Source organism: Marmota monax, unplaced genomic scaffold (genome assembly GCF_021218885.2).
Source record: "Marmota monax isolate L192 unplaced genomic scaffold, Marmota_monax_Labrador192_F-V1.1 WCK01_AAM20220418_F8-fsc00444, whole genome shotgun sequence".
Classification (NCBI taxonomy): Eukaryota; Metazoa; Chordata; class Mammalia; order Rodentia; family Sciuridae; genus Marmota; species Marmota monax.
The window spans coordinates 206,156-222,473 of NW_026692644.1; the positions used below are offsets into that span (position 1 = coordinate 206,156).

At 40.5% G+C, this 16,318-nt stretch overlaps 1 protein-coding gene across 1 annotated transcript; it reads left to right on the forward strand.

Annotated features, from left to right (window-relative positions):
* Nucleotides 1-14,798: 14,798 nt before the first annotated feature.
* LOC124093770 (olfactory receptor 2L13-like) lies at nt 14,799-15,737 on the forward strand. The gene has a single exon (XM_046446333.1). The coding sequence runs from the start codon at nt 14,799-14,801 to the stop codon at nt 15,735-15,737; it is 939 nt and encodes a 312-aa protein (XP_046302289.1).
* Nucleotides 15,738-16,318: the final 581 nt, after the last annotated feature.

Sequence of the window (16,318 nt, forward strand, 5' to 3'; positions counted from 1 at the left end):
GCACTATGCTACCTCAGTTCTCTCATCCACCATTTGAAGTTGTAAGCTGTTTTAGCAAATTTTCTGTTTATACCATAGATAGTTATTGAACTCATCATTTTGGTTTAATGTGGGAAAGCAGTAGACACCTTAGTCGGAGCTATTAGGTTTAAGGTTATATATGTTTACACTGGGTGCTGCTGATACTGATCTCATCATTAAAGGTGAGGCAAGGAAACCTTCAGGGACACTATAGGTTTACAGAGTAGAATTTATACTGCTTTAGATCCATACTGCTAGATGGGAAAACACCCAAACAACATGAAAAACAAGGGAATAAAATACCCCAAACAAACCAACATGCTCTAACAAAAGAAGCCAAGGATAACACCGTAGAAGAAATGTCTGAAATGATTTCAGAGTGTTTATAGTTAAATTGATATTTGAAGTATAGTATAAGGAGTGAAATCAAGGAAAAATACAAGAAGTGAAAGACCACTTCAATAAAGAGTTAGAGATTGTGAAAAAAAAAAAAAACAAGCAGAAATCCTCAAATGAAGGAATCAGTAAGTCAAATTATAAATTCAATAGAAAGCATCACCAACAGACTAGACCACTTGGAAGACAGAACTCAAGGCAATGAAGACAAAATATATAATCTTGAAAGCAGAGTTAAACATGCAGAGAAGATGGTAAGAAACCATGAACTGGACATCCAGGAATTATGGGATAACATGGAAAGACCAAATTTAAGAGCTATCAGAATAGAAGAAGGAGCACAGATACAAACCAAAAGGAATGCACACTCTTTTCAATGATATAGTAGCAGAAAATTTCCCAAACCTAAAGAATGGAATGGCAAATCAAACACAAGAGGCTTATAGGACCCCAAATGTACAAAATTACAGCATACCCACACAGAGACACACTATAATGAGAATGACTTACACACAGAATAAAGATAAAATCTTAAAGGCCACTAGAGAAAAAAAATTAAATTACCTATAGGGGGGAAAACAATTTGGATCTCAACTGATTTCTCAACCCAGATCCTCAAAACTAGGGGGTCCTGGAATAATATATTTCAAGCTCTGAAAGAAAACAAATGTCAATCAAGAACTTTATATCCAGCAAAATAAAGTTTCAGATTTGAAGATGAAATTAAAATCTTCCAAGATGAACAAAAATTAAAAGCATTCACAACTAGAAAGCCTACACTACATAACATCCTGAACAAAATATTCCATGAGCATGAAGGGGGAAAATAAAAACCAGCAAATGGAGGATCTATACTAAAGGAATATTCATCTTAAGGAGAAATTAAGTCAAATTAAAAACCAGAAATAAATCAAAATGACAAGGAATACAAATCATATCTCAATAATAACCTTGAATATTAACAGCCTAAACTCATCAAGCAAAAAACATAGAGTGGCAGATTGGATTAAAGCAAGACCCAACAATATGCTGTCTTCAAGAGACTCACCTCTTAGGCAAAGACATCCACAGGCTGAAGGTGAAAGGGTGGGAAAAACTTATCATCATATGAATTGTGTATACAAGCAGGGGTTTCCATTCTCATCCCAGATAAAGTAGACTTCAAACCAAAGTTAGTCAAACAGAAAAAGAATATTTCATATTTGTTAAGGGAAGTGTATATCAGCAAGACATAACAATTATAAATATTTATCCCCAAACAATGGAACATCTATGTACATCAAACAAACCCTTCTCAATTTCAAGAGTCAAATAGACCACAGTACAATAACACAGGGTGACTTTAACACACCTCTGTCACTACTGGACAGATCTCCAAACAGAAACTAAATAAGAAAACTATAGAACTAAATAATACAAGCAATAATTTAGACTTAACAGACATATATAGAATATTTCATTCATCAAAAAGTGAATATACTTTATTTTCAGCAGCACATGGCTCCTTCTCTAAAATACAGCATATCTTATGCCACAAATGAACACTTAGTAAAATATAAAAAGAAATAAAAAACAGAGATAATACCCTGCATTCTATCAGACCACAATGGACTGAAATTATAAATCAATGATAAAATAAAAATAGAAGCTACTGTAACAAATGGAGACTAAATAATACACTATTTAATGATGAATTAATAGTACAAAAAATTAAGGATGAAATTAAAAAAAATCTTAGAGGTAAATGAGAATACTGATACAAAATAACAAAACCTCTGGGAGACTATGAAGGCAGTACTAAGAGGAAAGTGTATTGCATTGAGCTCATTCATTAAAAGAATAAAAAGTTAACAAATAAATGATCTAACACTATATCTCAAAGTCCCAGAAAAAGAGCAAATCAACACCAAAACCAGTAGAAGATAGGAAATAATTGCTGAAATCAATGAAATTGAGACAAAAGAAACAATTGAATAAAAGTTGACAAAAAGAAAAGTTGCTTCTTTTTTTCATATTTTTTATTGGTTGTTCAAAACATTACAAAGCTCTTGACATATCATATTTCATACATTAGATTCAAGTTGGTTATGAACTCCCAATTTTACCCCAAATACAGATTGCAGAATCACATAGGATACACATCCACATTTTTACATAATGCCCTATTAGTAACTGTTGTATTCTGCTACCTTTCCTATCCTCTACTATCTCCCCTCCCCTGAAAAGTTGCTTCTTTGAAAAAATAAATAAAATAGATAAATCCCTGGCCATGCTAACAAAGAGAAGGAGAGCGAAAACTTAATTTAATAAAATACAATGTGAAGAAGTAGATTAGAAATATCACAACAGACACATCTAAAATACAGAAGATAATTAGAAACTACTTTGAAAATTTATACTCCAATAAAATAGAAAATATCGAAGACATTTACAAATTTGTAGAGGCATATGACCTACCCAAACTGAGTGAGGAGGTCATACACGATTTAAACAGATCAATTTCAAGTGATGAAATACATATTGTTGCCAAAAGCCTACCAACCAAGATAAGCCCAGGACCAGATAGATTCTCAGCTGAGGTCTATAAGACTTTCAAAGAAGAATTAACATCAATACTCCTCAAAGTATTCTATGACATAGAAAAGGAGGAAACCCATCCAAACTCATTCTATGAGGCTAATATCACCCTGATACCAAACAAACACACATCAAAAGAAGATAACTTCAGACTAATATCCCTGATGAACATAGATGCAAAAATGCTCAATAAAATTATCACAAATCACATAAAAACATTTTAAAAGATAGTGCACCACAATCAAGTGGAATTCATCCCAGGTATGCAGGGTTGGTTCAACATACATAAATCAATAAACGTAATTCATCATATTGATAGACTTAAAAATAAGAATCGTATGATCATCTCAATAGATGCAGAAAAGGCATTTGACAAAATACAGCACCCCTTCATGTTCAAAACACTACAAAAACTAGGGATGTAGGAACATAGGTCAACATTGTGAAAGCTATATGTGATGAAGCCAAGCCCAGCATCATTCTAAATGGAGAAAAACTGAAAGAATTCCCACCAAAACCTGCAACAAGACAAAGCTGTCTTCTTTCACCACTTCCATTCAACATCATCCTTGAAACTCTAGCCAGAGCAATTAGAAGAAAGAAATTAAAGGGATACAAATAGGTAAAGAAAAACTCAAACTACAACTATTTGCTGATGACACAGTTCTATATTTATAAGGTTCAAAAATTTCACTAGAAAGCTTCTTAGAATTAATAAATGCATTCAGCAAATTAGCAGGGTATAAAATCAACACCCACACATCAAATGCATTCCTATACATCAGCAATGAATCCACTGAAAGAGAAATTAGAGAAACTACCTCATTCACAATAGCCTCAAATAAAATAAAATACCTGGGACTCAATCTGACAAACAAAAGACCTCTACAATGCAAACTTCAGAACACTAAATAAAGAGATTGAAGAAAATCTCAGAAGATGGAAAGATCTCCCATGCTCCTGGATAGGCAAAATTAATATTGTCAAAAAGGATACACTACCAAAAGTATTATACAGATTTAATACAATTCCTCTTCAAATCCCAATAGTATTCTTCATAGAAATAGAAAATAAATTATGAAATTTATTTGAAAAAATAAGAGACCCAGAATAGCTAAAGCAATCCTTAGCAAGAAAAGTAAAGCTGGAAGCATCACAATACTAGACCTTAAACTATACTACAAAGCTACAGCAACCAAAATGGCATGATATTGGTACCAAAATAGACTGATAGACCAATGATATAGAATAGAGGACACAGAGACAAACCCACATAAGTATGGTTATATCATATTAGACAAAGTGCCACAAACATTCACTGGAGAAAATATAGCCTATTCAACAAATGGTGCTGGCATAACTAAAAGTCCATATGTAGCCAAATGAAATTAAACCTCTATCTCTAACCCTGCACAAAAATCAACTCAATGTAGATCAAAGACTTAGTCACTGTAACAGAGAACGTGCACCTAATAGAAGAAAAGTGGCCCAGAGTGGTCCAAATCTTCATCACTTTGGCCTAATATCTGACTTCCTTAACCAGACTCCTAAAGTGCAAGAAGTAAAATCAAGAATCAATAAATGGAATGGATTCAAATTAAAAAGCTTCTTTTCAGCAAAGGAAACAATCAATAATGTGAGCAGAGAACCTACAGATTGGAAGAAAATCTTTACCTCATGCATTTCCAATAAAGTATTAATTTCTAAGATACATAAAGAACTCAAAAAACTTAACTCCAAACAACCAAAAAACAAAAAACAAACAAACAAACAAAAACCCCCAAATAACCCAATCAATAAATGTGCTAAGGAACTGAACAGACCCTTCACAAAATAAGAAATACAATCACTCAACAAATATATTAAAAAGTGTTCAACATCTCTAGCATTTAGAGAAATGCTAATTAAAACTATACTAAGTTTCCATCTCATTCCTATCAAAATGGCAATTATCAAGAATACAGGCAAAAATAAATGTTGGTGAGGATGTGGGGGGAAAGATGCACTCATACATTGGTGATAGGACTGCAAATTGGTACAACCACTATGGAAAGCAGCATGGAGATTCCTCAAAAAGCTCAGAATGGAACCACCATTTGACCCAGCTATCCCACTCCTTGATTTATACTCAAGGACTTAAAATCAGCATATTACAGTGATGTAGCCACATCAATGTTATAGCAGCTCAATTCACAATAGCTAGACTATGGAACCAACCTAGGTGTCTATGAGTAGTTGAATGGATAAAGAAAGTGTGGTATGTATATTCAATGGAATATTACTCAGCATTAAAGAAGAATAAAATTATGGAACTTGCCAGTAAATGGATGGAATTGGAGAACATCATGCTAAGTGAAATATGCCAATCCTCCCAAACCTAAGGCCTAATGTTTTCTCTGATATGGGATTGCTAATTCACAATAAGGCAGGGGGCACTAAAGAAGAATAGTGTTACCTTAGATTAGGTAGAAGAAAGTAAAGGGAGGGGAAAGGAGGGGAGGGGATGTGGGGATAGGAAAGATAGTAGAATGAAACAGACATTATTACTGTATGCATTTATGTGACTGCAGGACCAATGTGATTCTGCAACATGAACACTCAGAAAAATGAGAAATTATATCCATGTATGTACGATCTATCAAAGTGCATGAATGCATCCTACTGTCATGTATAACTAATTAAAACAAAGCTAAATTAAAAAAAAATCTGGGGTGCCCCCCCCCCATAAGTTTTGGCTTCCTTGCCTCAGCTTCATGTACCACCCTCTCATGGGCAAGCCAAAGAAATTCTTACCCTGCCACATTTTGCCTGGTAAAACCAAAATCTTGGTGGAAGCCTCCAAGACCCCATTAACTCTAGCATTTTATATTTCTGTCTAATCAGCCCCAGGTAGTTGATGCCAAAGTCTGCCATCAGCTCAAATAGTGGCTGGGATCTCTGAGATCATGGCTGCAGGACCCTCTATGTGCCTGGGGAGCTGAGCACAGTGACAGAACTCAGGCGACCCCTGCAGGCAGGTGCCTGTGGTCTCCTCTGGAAGGCATTTTTTCAAGCTACACCTTTGAGCCAGGGATAGGGTGATCATGCAAATTCCTGAGATGCCTTCAACCATCTTTCCCACTGTTTCTGTGAAAAGCACTTAGATGGAATTTCTCCAACCACACCACCTCCTCTGGCACCAATTTACCTGCAATTTTATGGCCACACTTCAAGTTTTCATAATCCTCCTTCTCTGCCTTCTGTTCTGATTCTCACTAAAACTTTATCAAACCTGTGAGCAAAATCCATTACACTGCCTGAAAACCATGCTGCCTTGACATTTTCACTACCAGATTAATTAGCCCACCCTCATTAAGTTAAGTCTCACATGCTGTCTCAAGACATGGACAAAACATAATGGGAATGTTCTCTAATCCAACTTCAGTTCGGACCCATTCTCCTCTGAAACCTCATGAACAGTCTTATTGTCTGCCTTCTGGACTTCTGAGCTTCCACAGGAATGTCTCATTGAACTCATTCAAATTATCTCCAGCCTGAATCTCCAAACTGTTCCAAAGTCTTCCCACAATCCAGCTTCAAAGGCTTCTGAAACACACGGTCGGGTTAGTCACAGCAATGTCCCCATTTCTCAGTACCAATTTATGCTACTCAGCTTTTTCTTGCTGTGACCAAAACACCTGAAAACAATAACATTGAGGAGAAAAGATTATTTTAGCTCATCGTAGATGAGCAAATGACACCAGCATTCTGAGCCCATGGTGAGGCAGAGCATCATGGCAGAAGGGTGAGGCGGAGGGAAGGTGCTCAACTCATTGCAGCAGAGACTTCTTTACCTGATTCCCCCTACTTTATAGGAGTCTTCAGGGAAGTCACACCCTTCAGGGCACGCCCACAGTGACACATCTTCTCTAACCACACCCCACCTGCCTACAGTTACCACCCAGTGGGTCCACTCAAACTAAGAGGGATCCACTAGGTTACAGCTATGGAAATCTGTCCAATCTGAACACTTCTACATTAACAGGAGCTTTGGGGAGAAAACTTTTTTTCAAACGATAACATGAAATACCACAGGACAGGAACAAAAATATATTAAGTGGCCAATTTCATGAAACACTTCTGTGTTTATTGTCTGGTAATGGGACCAAGAAGGAAAAAACCCACACCATTACTATCTATTACCATAGATTTAGCTCAGACATTGCAGCTTCAAGGAACACTTTGTGCTTTCCGCAGCCGGTACTGTACAAGAACTTTGCCAAGTCTTTCTAATTTTATATTAAGATAGATACGCCTGGCTGATGGTGAAAGTGATAAGAACAGTGGCTTCTATGGGAATGGGTCCACTGCCCTCTTGGCTTCACCAAAATCTGCCTGCTGGCCAGAGATCAAACACGAGAGGATTCCATGGATAAGGGCATGTATGTCCAAGAATGGCAGTGCAGATTCTTGGGCTGTGATACTGCCCACTAAGGCAGTTGCACCTGCTGTCAAACACAAAGGCTAAAACGTGTGCCCATCTGTTGGAGAACAAGCCGACGTCCTCCACAGCATGGAAGAGTCCCAGTGAGCCTGCCTCCACTGCGGCTGCTCATTGCTTCAGTGAATGGGTCTGTATTGGAGGCTAAGCCTTGGTTTCTACTGCTGAGAGGCAGGATATGAATCATGTAACTCTTGATAAAATGAGGGAAAACCTGAACAGACTTCTCAATGAATCATGAATGGTCAGCCTGTGAAAATGCTCAATATCCTAAGTCATCAAGGAAAGGCAAACCTAAACCACAGAGAGACATCATTTAAACCAAGTTAGAAAGGCTTTTGTGAAAATGCAAAAAGCCTGAAATCACAAATGCTGATGAGGATGTGAAGAAAGAGTAAATCTTAACACTGTTGATGATAATGCAGATTGCTACAGCCATTATAGAAAACAGCTTGTGGGTTCCCAGAAAGACCAAAAAGAGAACTCTCACAGGATCCAGCAATCCTGCTACCTGGTATAGAACAAAGGAAAAGGAAGGGATTACATCAAAGGGATGCCTGCAACTTGATGTTTCTTGTAGCAATATTTATAAAGGCCGATATATGGAATCAACCAAGGTGTGCCTCAGTGGGATATGGGTAAATAAAATGTTGTTCCATAAAAAGAATGCAGCACCAGGAATGGTACTGGTAGTCATTGAGAGAGACAGACAGACACTGAAAGACAAATGCCATCTGTTATCACTCAATGGTGGAAACTAAAGTGTTGATCTCATAGAAGAATGGGTAAAATGGTGGTGATGATATTAGCAAGACAGTGGGGAGCAGAGAGAGTGGGAAGTGGGAGAAGTCACAAACACAGGAGGAGGAGGAGGAGCAGCTTTGGTTTTCTCTGCACAGGAGAGTAAAGGCGGGCTACAGTGACAGGTGGTATATTTAAGAATGTCTAGAGCAATGCGAAGTTTCCCAGGACACTGAAGCAATCAATGTCTGGGGAGTAGAAAGTGTTTATTGCCGAGATTTGCTCATTCCACACTATATAAATCCGTAAGATTTCCCCAGAACGATGAATCAAGATTATGTCTCAGCCATAGGAGCAAATTAGCACTGGCAACGCCAAGCTCATGTTGATGAGCTCCTGCACTGACCCCAAACCACCACAGCCACTTTCTGAAGGGCCCATGGAGTAAGTTGGCATTTCCTGGAGAGGGTGATTATTTGAACCAATTATTGGAGCCCTTCATAAATTTTTCATGCTGAAGCACTTAGAGCAGATGGACATGATCTCTGTCCCAAGGGGACATTTATACATGCTTTTCCAAAAAGTCACCATTCTTCATCTTGCTGGCCACTTGTCATTGAGCACATTGAAGATCTGGTTACTAATATGTACCTGCTTCATTGAGTTCCTTCTCCTGGCCTCCCACTCTTCTAAAATTCGTAAGTGTCTGTCACCCCAAGTTCCTCTGTGCTGGCAACGTGTTCTCAGAAAGACCTCTTCACCAGCCTTGCCTACCCAATAAGTGTGAAGAATTCCCCTTTCAGTCTAAGCTCCCAGATTCCAGGGGACGCCACCCAGAGTAGTCCTTTCACTCTCGTTCCCTTCCTTGATCAGAGTCCTGAAACTCCTTATCCATAACACCCACATCATTCCACCTCAATCATGAGCAACTTCTATCTCCACAAACAGAATAAGTTGCTCCACAAAATGTCACACCCTTTAATTTTAATATTGGTTTAGAAAGTTCGATTAGTTTCCATATGGCCAAACTTTTCCTCTAAAAAATTATGTTTATATAACTATGAGGAGGATATGGCTGAGAGAAAATGGAGAGAGGAGATGAAGAGAGAGAGGAGTCTCATGCAAGAGCAGGAGGGTGGGCTCAAGCAACAGCAGGGCCACCTCCTGCACTAACCCCAGAAGCAGTCTGAGCATGTGGGTGCAGCGTGAAGAAGGCTAAAGCCCGGAGTGCAGGAGAGTTGAATTCTGACCATCTTGTTTCCCCACCAAGTCTCTTATTTTCCAAGTTGAGTGAAGGGCGCCTGAAGGGGTCTGGACAGAGCATGCATTACTAGGAGGTAGTTCACCTGCTATTAATGTAGCCATTACCCAGCTGAACACTTGTAAGAGATGCTTGCGTCTCGTTGATCCTTATGTGTCTAACTTGCAAAACCAGAGGATTTGGGTGAACATTAACAAATACCTCTTAGAGCTCTCCATCCTGTTCTGGAATAGCTGAGCTCATCCCTCTTGAGATTAATTCTGGGCAGCAGGCCAGAGCTACAGAGCTGAGCAGGTTGGTGGAGTTGCTCTAAGTGTGAGCTAAGTTCTTTCCAAGTCAGCAGAGTCAGATGATGGCCGAGGATCCTGTCCCTGGGGGCTTGGACATGGAGGATCAATTAGAGGGAAAGGGAACACATGTGAGGCTTGCTGGAGGAAGGTCCTGCACACCAGGGGCAGAAGCTCGTCCCCTGTCCCCCGTGTAGAGTCTGAGTAAGGGTGAGATGTTTTGGCTTGTGCAAGGTAATAGGAAAGGGAGATGTGTGAGCAAAGCACTAACTTAGGGAAGCATTGCATAGGGTGGAGAGCTCTGTGAGTTCAGCAGAAGGGAACACTAGAGGTGGGAGCTGTGAGCACTGAAGGTGTTCTCTTAATTCCCTCCTGATGCCTTTGACTTCTCACATCAGGAGAGCTTGCTGAGATCCAGGGCTGCTGCTCAGTGGCAGGACCTAGCTGCTTAGCCTGGCAGAGTGTGAGCGTGGCTTGGGGTTTAAAGAATCCAGTGGACTGTCAGAAGATAGTGTTTTAATTATAGAACCATTTCTCTCAAAATACAAACTCAAGAACCTCAGACAAGGTGAGTCAAGATGATGCTTTTGAACTAAGTTGATTTGGGTTAGATTTAACTAATAGAGACATTTTGGAGATGTGGTTTTCCTATCATAAGGAGACACTTTTTGATGTACAAAGTATACACCATATACACCATTCTGTAACAAGTTGGACAAACTAAGAACAAACTTAAGAGTAAAATGAAGTCATGTAAACCTGTTAAAATTCTACAATGTGCTGCAATCCTAGTCAAGACAATAGATTTCTCAAGGGCCTGAATCTTCTCAAGGTTTGAAGTATGGAAGGAAGAGAGGAGATCAACACATATTTAGGACTAAACACAGAGGTCACTTAATTCTATCTTATAGCTGTCATATGAGATCGTTGGAATTGAGTTAGCTGAGGCTCAGAGAAACAATTTGCTTATTGGTCTTGGGATTTTGTTCATAATACTTTTTAAGGTGTATGTTACCTGTTACTTCTGCAAGATAAACACTTGCTACATTAACATTTATTAGGCCCTGTTAAATGAGGGTTTTGCTGACTCTATATATTTGAGCAATGTGACTCAGGATGATCAAAGGAGATGCTAATTATAGACCCAACTTGTGCCATAGGAACAATAATTTCAAGGGTTAACATGCCCAAGAGTGTGATGTTTCATGTAATTCTGGTGCATGAAATAAGTTCTCATATTAAATAATAAAATACTTGGAAAGTCTGTGCAGAGTGTTCCATGGAAACAGACCCTCAGGTCTAACTCCAATGTCACAGATCCTAAAAGTCCCAATCCCAAATACACAGGAACCTGGAAGTGCATGGGCTCTCTCTTGTCCAGCGAGGAGGTCTACGGAACAGGGTAGAGGAGAGTGTGGCTGCGGAGTTGCTAATCAAGACCTCCGGAGACCAAGCAGGAAGCAGGTCTGATTTTATTGTGCAGTTACCATGTATATATACTCAGGCAGTAGCTAAGCAGATTGATTACAGGCAGCCACAGTACAATGTCTGTTAACTGTCCTTGCAGCCACCAATCGAGGAGTGGGCTGTGGAGCAAGTGCAGGGACTGCAACACATGGCCTCACGTCCAGGGCTGTGCCTATGGGATAAGTGGCCTGCTGCTCACAGCCTAGCATGAGGGGAGGGCCTGCCACTCAGGCGCCCTTAACGTATGCCATGTGTGCAGTACTCCATGTACTTGTCCCCACATGGAAGGAAGCATTTTTAATCCATTTCCTAACAACAAGGAAGTTTTCTACTTATAAATAAATAGTCATCATATTAAGTACAATCAAACCATTGTTATGATACTCTGAACTGTAACCTACCTGGCAAAGAATCTAACTGCAAACACGTTTCCCTCAGAGTGACTGACACGAGGGACACATGACCTTGAAGCAGAATGTGCTCACCGCTTGGCACTGCCAGGGCTGCTGGCACCTTTCTTCCTCTGAAACGGAACATACACTAAACAGAGGGATAAAGGAAGTGCCACACGAGGTTCTCACGTCCTGCTTCACAGGTGTGTGCACTATAGACTGATTAAAACATTACCTAGTCACGTTTTATTAGTTTGGTCTACATTACTAATTTACTTCTGAGGTTCATACTTGGTTCAGTTAATCAGCAGATTGGCTGAGAGCCTTCTATGCAATAGCCCCTGAGCCAAGGGACAGAGACAGAGGATTCAATGGGTCCCACCCTGTCCCTAAGCAGCACCCAGCTGTGCTGATGTGCCCAGGCCTCAGGGGTCCCTGGCATGCTTGACTTCCTTTGTTAACCCAGGGTAGCCCCAGCTGTCCTCATTGCCCACTGCCCAGTCTCTGCCCTGGGCTCCTCCTCTCAGCTCTCTCCTCAACCAGAGCCTCCTGTGTGAGCTCCAGAAGGGGACCTGACCCCATGCCACAACCACTGGCCTCTTACCTGGTCCAGAGCACAGTCTGAGCCTCCCCTCCCTACACCCTTGCCCTGGGGCCTGGAGCTTCCAGAGCCCTCTTGTCTCTGCTGCTGCCCTGATGACCCAGGCAGGCTCCCCCCAGAGCTGGTCTTGCTCCTCAGTCTGTGCAGAGTGGTCCAGAGCCTGAGGGCTCCAGCAACACCTCCTTGGAGTGGTGCTCAGTGCTGCTCCCCAGCTGTCCCTCTGTCCTCCCTCCTCACTTTGTCTTTTTCTAATATGAATGAATATATAACCTCATAGTATATGTTTGAACTTGTTGTTTTATTACCTATACCACCCATTAATTTTAGCTACAAATTGCAGAATCTTATATATTTTAGGCACTAGCAAGTCGATACCTAGTGGCGCTGACATAAAGCAGAGACAGTGAGCATATTTTTAAAGAATGAATGCATGAGAGTGACGGGAACTCTGTGTTTATACCTTGAGTTTTTGTTTCTGACAGTGGTAGAAGCAGAGAAGCCTGTGATCCCACCTCCCCTGCTGCCAGGGACTCTGGGCTCCTGTTGGGCTGCTGCCCGTACACTTCTCACTCTCGGCACTTTTTAATTACACAGCTATAAATCATAAGCCCAGTCCCAGTTTTTATTACAAGATCTCTTTCACAGTTTTACTCATATTCACTAACTATGAAGCAAAACTTGATCTTAAGTTGCCACCTGGGAATGAGGGCCGCAGCCCAGTACTTGCTGTTCTTTCCTGTTGAAAAGGCCATAATCCAAGATGACTTTCCAGTTAACATCAGGGACAGGATGTGGCACATACATGTCTTTCAGATGGAAGGACACAAATATAGAAAGCAGAAAGCCACACCGAGACTAGATGAGGGAGGCAGTTAAACATTTATATTGCAAATAGAAGAAATGGCACAATCACAGTTAGTGTGTATTTGGAAGAACAAATGAAATAAAAGAAGCACTTTCCAGAGTGAGCTGGCATAGAGAGGACAACAGAGGCTCTGAGGGACTGAGGGCAGATGCCCATTCACAGGAAGGGTCTGGGCAACAAAAATCAAGAAAAAGATCTAAGAACAGAAATTTACATGTTTTTTTCTTTATGAATTCTCTGTAGGATTGACATGTGGTTTTTGTTTTACTTCCCCTACACAATCAAGTCTGCAGAGGGCAAGGACAATCATGTAAGCTGAAGTCAGGAAGCTGCCTGTGCTTAGGTGTCTCCCAAGGTGAACTGCTCCTCAGCAGTACCTCCCCTCTGTGCCTTAGGAAGTTAAACTGCAGGAAAGGAAGAAAGAAACATTCTCTCCAAGGTCCATCTGCCTAGCCTAGACTGAATACAGGAATTGGGCATGATTTTTTTGAGCAACAAAATAAAAACAAAAGTTATATTGAACAATATTTTTGTACACAGAGAAAACAATTACCCAACAATTGCTAAATTTGATATTTAAAATTGATTAGCATTTGGAAGAAGGCTGAGGCTCAAAGTTTGGTCCAAAGCCTAAATGTATTTGAAAATGTTATTCTTCACATCTTCCTTTTATATTTAGAAAATGAAGACATTAGTGCCTAAATTCATGAAATTTGGGCTGTGGGCAGATTATAATCAATTAAGTAATCTGAAAAAGAGTTCATACAAGTTATGTCTTATCAAAGATTTCTACATAGACAGAAGGAATGTCTGATGGTGTGTTTAATTTTTCCATATCTATGTATGTTTCCATTATGATATGAGTTCTAGCATGCCACCATGTCAGACAGAATGAAAACTTGCATATTGTTAAATCTGTCATTTTTATCATTTTAATTTGCTTACTCAAAGAAAGGAAAATTTTTATGAAAATCTATGTGCTTGATTTTCATTTTTTAGGGCTTTAGAAAATGGAAAACTTACTAGGAGAAAATATACAAACAATGCATTATAACTAGGGTGGATCTTAAGGGACTCAGGATACCTTTACAACTTAAGAAAGATGCTTTTAAATGATGACCCACTTCTAGGACCAGCTGAGCAGCTTCTGTTTAGGAGGTGAGCAGCACAGCTCTGGGAGAAGACCCTGGCTTACTCAGCTGCAGCACTGCCAGTGGGGAGGGGAGAGCAGGCACTAAAGGTGTGGAGGAGGCGAGGTCACTGAGGATGCAGACTCAAGCACACAGGGCACTTCTGCGCCCCACAGGCCATGTCTGTGGTGAACCTGAGTGCTGAGTTGGGGAGCTGGGAAAGCAGGATCCTGGCTTCCTCTGGGGCTGAGCCTGGTGCATAGTCCTAGGAATGCTCCTGCCAGGAGTCAGCAGGCAGGAAGGCTCCAGCTACCTCACTGGGTTTCCTGTGCCTGGTATAGACTTTGTATTGCAAGACCATGTATGTGTCCAGGATGTGCTGAGATGGTTACAGAGAGAACTGGGGCAGGAACATTCCATTCAGGTCTTAAATACAGTTGAACAAGGATATGGTGTTGAAGGAAAATAAATTATTAATAAAGTCAATTCCTTCTTATTCTTTCTTCTAGTTTCATTTTATGCATATTGCTTAGCATTTGTTTTTCATTTTCTTTCAAGGAATTTAAAGCAGTAGGTTTTCATGGAGAAATGGAACCAAACTTCAGATGACTTTATTTTGTTGGGGTTGTTTCCCCCGAATCATAAAGGCCTACTTCTCTTGCTCCTGATCATCTCTGTGTTTGTTCTCGCCTGTTTGGGGAACTCAGGGATGACTGCCCTCATCTTCTTGGACCCCCGGCTCCACACCCCCATGTACTTTCTCCTCAGCCAGCTCTCCCTCATGGACCTGATGTACATCTCCACCACTGTCCCCAAGATGGCCATCAACTTCCTCTCTGGCCAGAAGAGCATCTCCTTCCTGGGCTGTGGTGTGCAAAGCTTCTTCTTTCTGACAATGGCATGTTCTGAAGGCTTACTTCTGGCCTCCATGGCCTATGACCGCTTTGTGGCCATCTGCCACCCCCTCCACTACCCCATTCGCATGAGTAAAATGAAGTGTGGGAAGATGATCCTGGGGTCCTGGACACTGGGCTCCATCAACTCCATGGCACACACTGTCTATGCCCTTCATCTTCCTTATTGCAGGTCCAGGGCCATCAATCATTTCTTCTGTGATGTCCCTGCCATGTTGCCCCTGGCCTGTGTGGACACCTGGGACTATGAGTACATGGTGTTTGTGAGCACAAGCCTGTTTCTCCTCCTCCCTTTTCTTGGCATCACGGCCTCCTATGGACGGGTCCTTTTTGCTGTCTTCCACATGCGCTCAAAAGAGGGGAGGAAAAAGGCCTTCACCACGTGCTCCACACATTTAACTGTGGTGACATTTTACTATGCTCCTTTTGTCTACACTTATCTCCGTCCCAAGACTCTCCGCTCCCCAGCAGAGGATAAGATCCTTGCAGTCTTCTACACCATCCTCACCCCCATGCTCAATCCCATCATCTACAGCCTGAGGAACAAGGAGGTGCTGGGGGCCATGAGGAGAGTGTGTGGGATGTTCTCCTCCAGAAAGAAGTGAGCATGGTCATCTCTGCTCCTCTGTATAGCTTCTCTCCATGCAGACTGGAACTCTCTAGAACAGTGCTGACCTATAGATGTATACAGAAATATAGGTGAGCCACGTATGTCATTTAAGAATTTCTAGTTATATTTTTAAAAGCAATATTAATTTAATAGATAATTATATACAGTTATCACAATCATTCATTTATTTATTTCACTGAAGAAAACATTAGTTAATTTTATTAATAATTAATTAAAATTTTACATTGTGTTCTATTGTATTATAAGTGGTATATTTTGTTTGTAAATATACTACTACCAGTGTAATAATATTTATATTGATGTGTAATGTTATGATGTCTATATATTTGACATGCAATTAATACTGTGCTTGCATAGTTTGTTTTCATTTTAAACTGTCAAAGTGTTGTATTTCCCACTCACAGCAAACAACAACCTGGATCATACACATTTCAAGGGCCCCATTGCCACTATTGCCAGTGTGCACAGAAGTGCAGGACCTCAGGGTGATTTAGAGTCCTCCCCTTTAGGGCCAGATGTGGCTTCTTTTTCTGACTATTGTTACTGCTGTTGGGA

Bases quoted from the DNA above. Each gene is read 5' to 3' on its own strand.
- LOC124093770 (XM_046446333.1), top strand. From the start codon at position 14,799: ATGGAGAAATGGAACCAAACTTCAGATGACTTTATTTTGTTGGGGTTG.